General features: G+C 49.3%; 1 protein-coding gene across 1 annotated transcript; it reads left to right on the top strand.

The window, feature by feature from the left end:
• The first annotated feature begins 598 nt into the window (after window positions 1-598).
• Window positions 599-1,877, top strand: LOC147992956 (uncharacterized). Its single transcript, XM_087541978.1, has 3 exons — window positions 599-706; window positions 806-958; window positions 1,326-1,877. The coding sequence occupies exons 1-3, from the start codon at window positions 635-637 to the stop codon at window positions 1,875-1,877; spliced, it is 777 nt and encodes a 258-aa protein (XP_087398104.1). The 5' UTR covers window positions 599-634.
• The last annotated feature ends 1,385 nt before the right edge of the window (window positions 1,878-3,262 follow it).

The raw sequence follows: 3,262 nt of genomic DNA, 5'->3' as shown, positions 1-3,262 counted from the left end.
ATTCGTGCGACGCAGTGCGCTAGAGCCGGCCGCCACGTGCATGGAGAAAGCTGGACGTATATTTGGTGGATCGACATGCAAAATATGCCATCCATGCACACGCCGGCAGCTCACGGTCGGTGTTGTTGTTATTGTTGTTGTTGGGATGGAGGTCCATTGGGAGATCGCCAGTGGAGTACGCGCGTGGACCACATGCATGTGAGGTGAACATACTGAGTATTTAACCAAAAACTACCACATTTGCCGGAAACGTGACAGAAAACTACCACTCTACGTTTTTGTGCGAAAAACTACTAAATTTTTCCTAAGCCGTGGCAAAAAACTACCAACTCGCGTAATCGCTCGCTTCGCCCGCGCTAACCCCTATTCTGACCGGTTGGGCCCGCCAACAGTTGCCACGCGGGCTAACTGACGCCCGGCGCGCGCGGACAGCCGTTAACGGCCCGTCCCCTGTCGGAACGGCCGCCGTCGGTCGGGTCAATAAGTGAGAGCGAGCGAGCTCAGCCACTCGCTCATTCTCTTCCTCCTCGCTCGCTCTCACTCGTCCTCATCCTCTCCCCTCTCCCTGGTGCTCTGAGCTAGGTCAGCCTGTCGCTGTCGCCGCCGCGGCCATTGCTGCCGGTAGAAGTTGAGGATGCCATCCTGGAATGACGAGGAGAGCTCGGACGAGGACATCAACATGGTTTCAATGGATCCTCAGCTCTTTGTAAGTGCATAATGGTGGAACAGAGTTAGGGTTAGGGTTAGTTCATCCAAGTTGGAGATTCCAAGTTGCTTTAGGTTTGATTCGAAGTTTCTTTTGCAGGAAACCCCTGACAGTGTGGTGGAACCATCTTTCTGTGGTTCTTACACTGAATCTGAGCCGACGTGCATGATGCATCATCAGAGGCCGAAGAAGATGGTGGCTTTTGAAGGTGCTTTGACTGGGAGGCGATTCCTGGGTTGTCCTGTGCAGCAGGTATTAAATCTTGTTTTGCTGGTGGAGATGTGTGGTGCAGCATGTGGTGCAGAGATGTGTGATGTGCAGAGATGTGTGTTGTAGTTAACTGAATTCAATACATGACTGAACCTTAGAACACCTACATGCAGAGATCTTTAGTGTAATGTGAACTGAATGTATTAGTTAGGTGTTTACTGAATATAGCTGTTACCTAAAAAAGAACAGAGTTAAATGAATTTATATCTACTGCTAAATATAGCTGTTAACTGAATTTATGTCTGATGCTAATTCAGAGAGCATATTGATGTAGGTGTGAACTTTGGTTATCTGTACTAAGTTTGTTACTAAGTGATTTGTGCTTAATTATAAATAATTGCTTCTGTAGGATGTAGGTGTGAACTGTGGGGTTGTGGAGTGGGTGGATGGTCCTTGGCCAGAGATTCTACAAAGGTGCCTAACAAGGATTTGGGACATGTACCATGAGCAGAACTTGGGGAGGGTGCAGGACAAACAAGCCCATGAGAAAGAGGTGGCCAAGCTACAGAAGGAAATTGATTTCCTGTCAAACAACTACAGCCAGTTGGTGGAAGATTTATCCAAGCTTTTTGACTATCAAGATGGCAAGATGTCTCATGACATGGACTTTACCAGTCAGGCAATCAATGATCTAAATGCAAAGAAGAAACAACTTGAGGATCAAGCAAAGATTGAGATAAGTATGGAAAAGATGAAGCTTGCCAAGGAGCAAAGGTGCATTCTTCAAAGCCAAGCAGATATCATTCAGAACATGAGGAAGGCCATGAAGGAAGTGGAGGGGGACAGGGACCTACTTAAGAAAGAGAAGAAGAAGCTGGAGTATCTGATTGCTGATTTGGTCAATGCTGGGCATGCCAGCAAAGATAAGCTGGAGAGGATCAAGGCAATTATGAATGAGTGAAGTGCTTGGTGTGTGGGTTAAGTAATTAGTAGGCCTATATATATAGCTGCCTTGGAATGTCATGCATGTTAGGTGTATATTTTGGGAAAGTTTTATGTGCTTTCAGAATGGTATGAGGGAGGGAGGTACTCTTATGGTTTAAGAACTAGTTGGTTTTATCTATGATGTAATGACTTTTATGTTAAGACCTACTATGCTAAGTGAGTACTCATGCTAAGTTAATTAAGTAAGAATGTTTTATCTATGATGAGTTTGTTTTACTCTGCATATATCATGTGTGGATAACTGACAGTAGTGACATAGTTGGAAGTAGAAAGCAGCAAGTAACATATATAGCAGAGTGCAAGTAGCTTAGATAGTGTGACAAATAACTTAACATATGTAGCAAGTAGCAACTAACATATATAGATAATCTGACATAGATAGATAGTACTACCATTCATAGTCTGACATAGATAGCAACTAGTAGTAGATAGTGCCTGACATAGATAGCAAGTAGATAGTGCTGACGAAACTGAGCCTAGGAACTTACTGAACTTATGAAAGTCCAGGACTGACGAAACTGAATTTTTTTGCACTGAACTAACTGAAGGCAGCACTTCACTCCTCCTTCTTCAGCATCTTCAGGCGCTGGGAGCGGCGCACTACAGTCACGGCCGCCCTCTTCTTCTTGCCCACCACATCTTCCTCGCCGCCATCTTGTTCTTGCTTCACCACGACGCCGTCTGGGAGATCGACCTCCGGCAGCGCATCCACGTGGATTGGGAGGTTCCTGTCCCCCTCCACGGCGTCGAGGACGGGAGCCAGCAGCTGCACTTCAGGCTCGTCGTCGGAGAGGACGACGACCTCATCCACCTCGTCAGATTCGTCAGACGACTCGTCCTCATCATCTTCACTGGACTCGTCGTCAGAGGACTCGTCGTCTGAAGACTCGTCGTCAGAGTCGTCAGAGGGGCCAAGGACCCATGGATTGCGCCTGTCCCAGTAGGCATTGTTGATTGGGGCTGGGAGCGCGAGGACGGCGTCAGTGACGTGGTCCGCGGCGGCCGGCGGCGTGGTGGATGAGCGGTACATCCACCATCGGGCGCGTTGCCTGGGGTCGGGGGAGCGCTGCACCTCGCGCATCGCCCACAGCAGAAGGGATGGCGGCGGGATGGTGCGGCCGGCAGGGAAGGCACGCTGCTTTTCAGCAGCTGTCATCACCTTCACGAGGCCGCGGGCGTGGTTCCTCATCATCGCTAGACTGGGGAACCAGCGCGCGATCTCCCTGTACTGCGCGTGCATCTCCTGGTTCTTGCCGGCGAGAGCTTCGATGGCCAGCTGCCAGTCCATGGCGACGGCGGTGGCGGTGGTTGTCGGCGGCGATTTCGACAGGAGAGAGAGGG

This window comes from Triticum urartu, chromosome 1A, assembly GCF_056163025.1.
Source record: "Triticum urartu cultivar PI428250 chromosome 1A, HENAU_Tu73, whole genome shotgun sequence".
NCBI classification, from domain to species: domain Eukaryota; kingdom Viridiplantae; phylum Streptophyta; class Magnoliopsida; order Poales; family Poaceae; genus Triticum; species Triticum urartu.
This window is presented reverse-complemented; position numbering and strand designations above follow the sequence as displayed.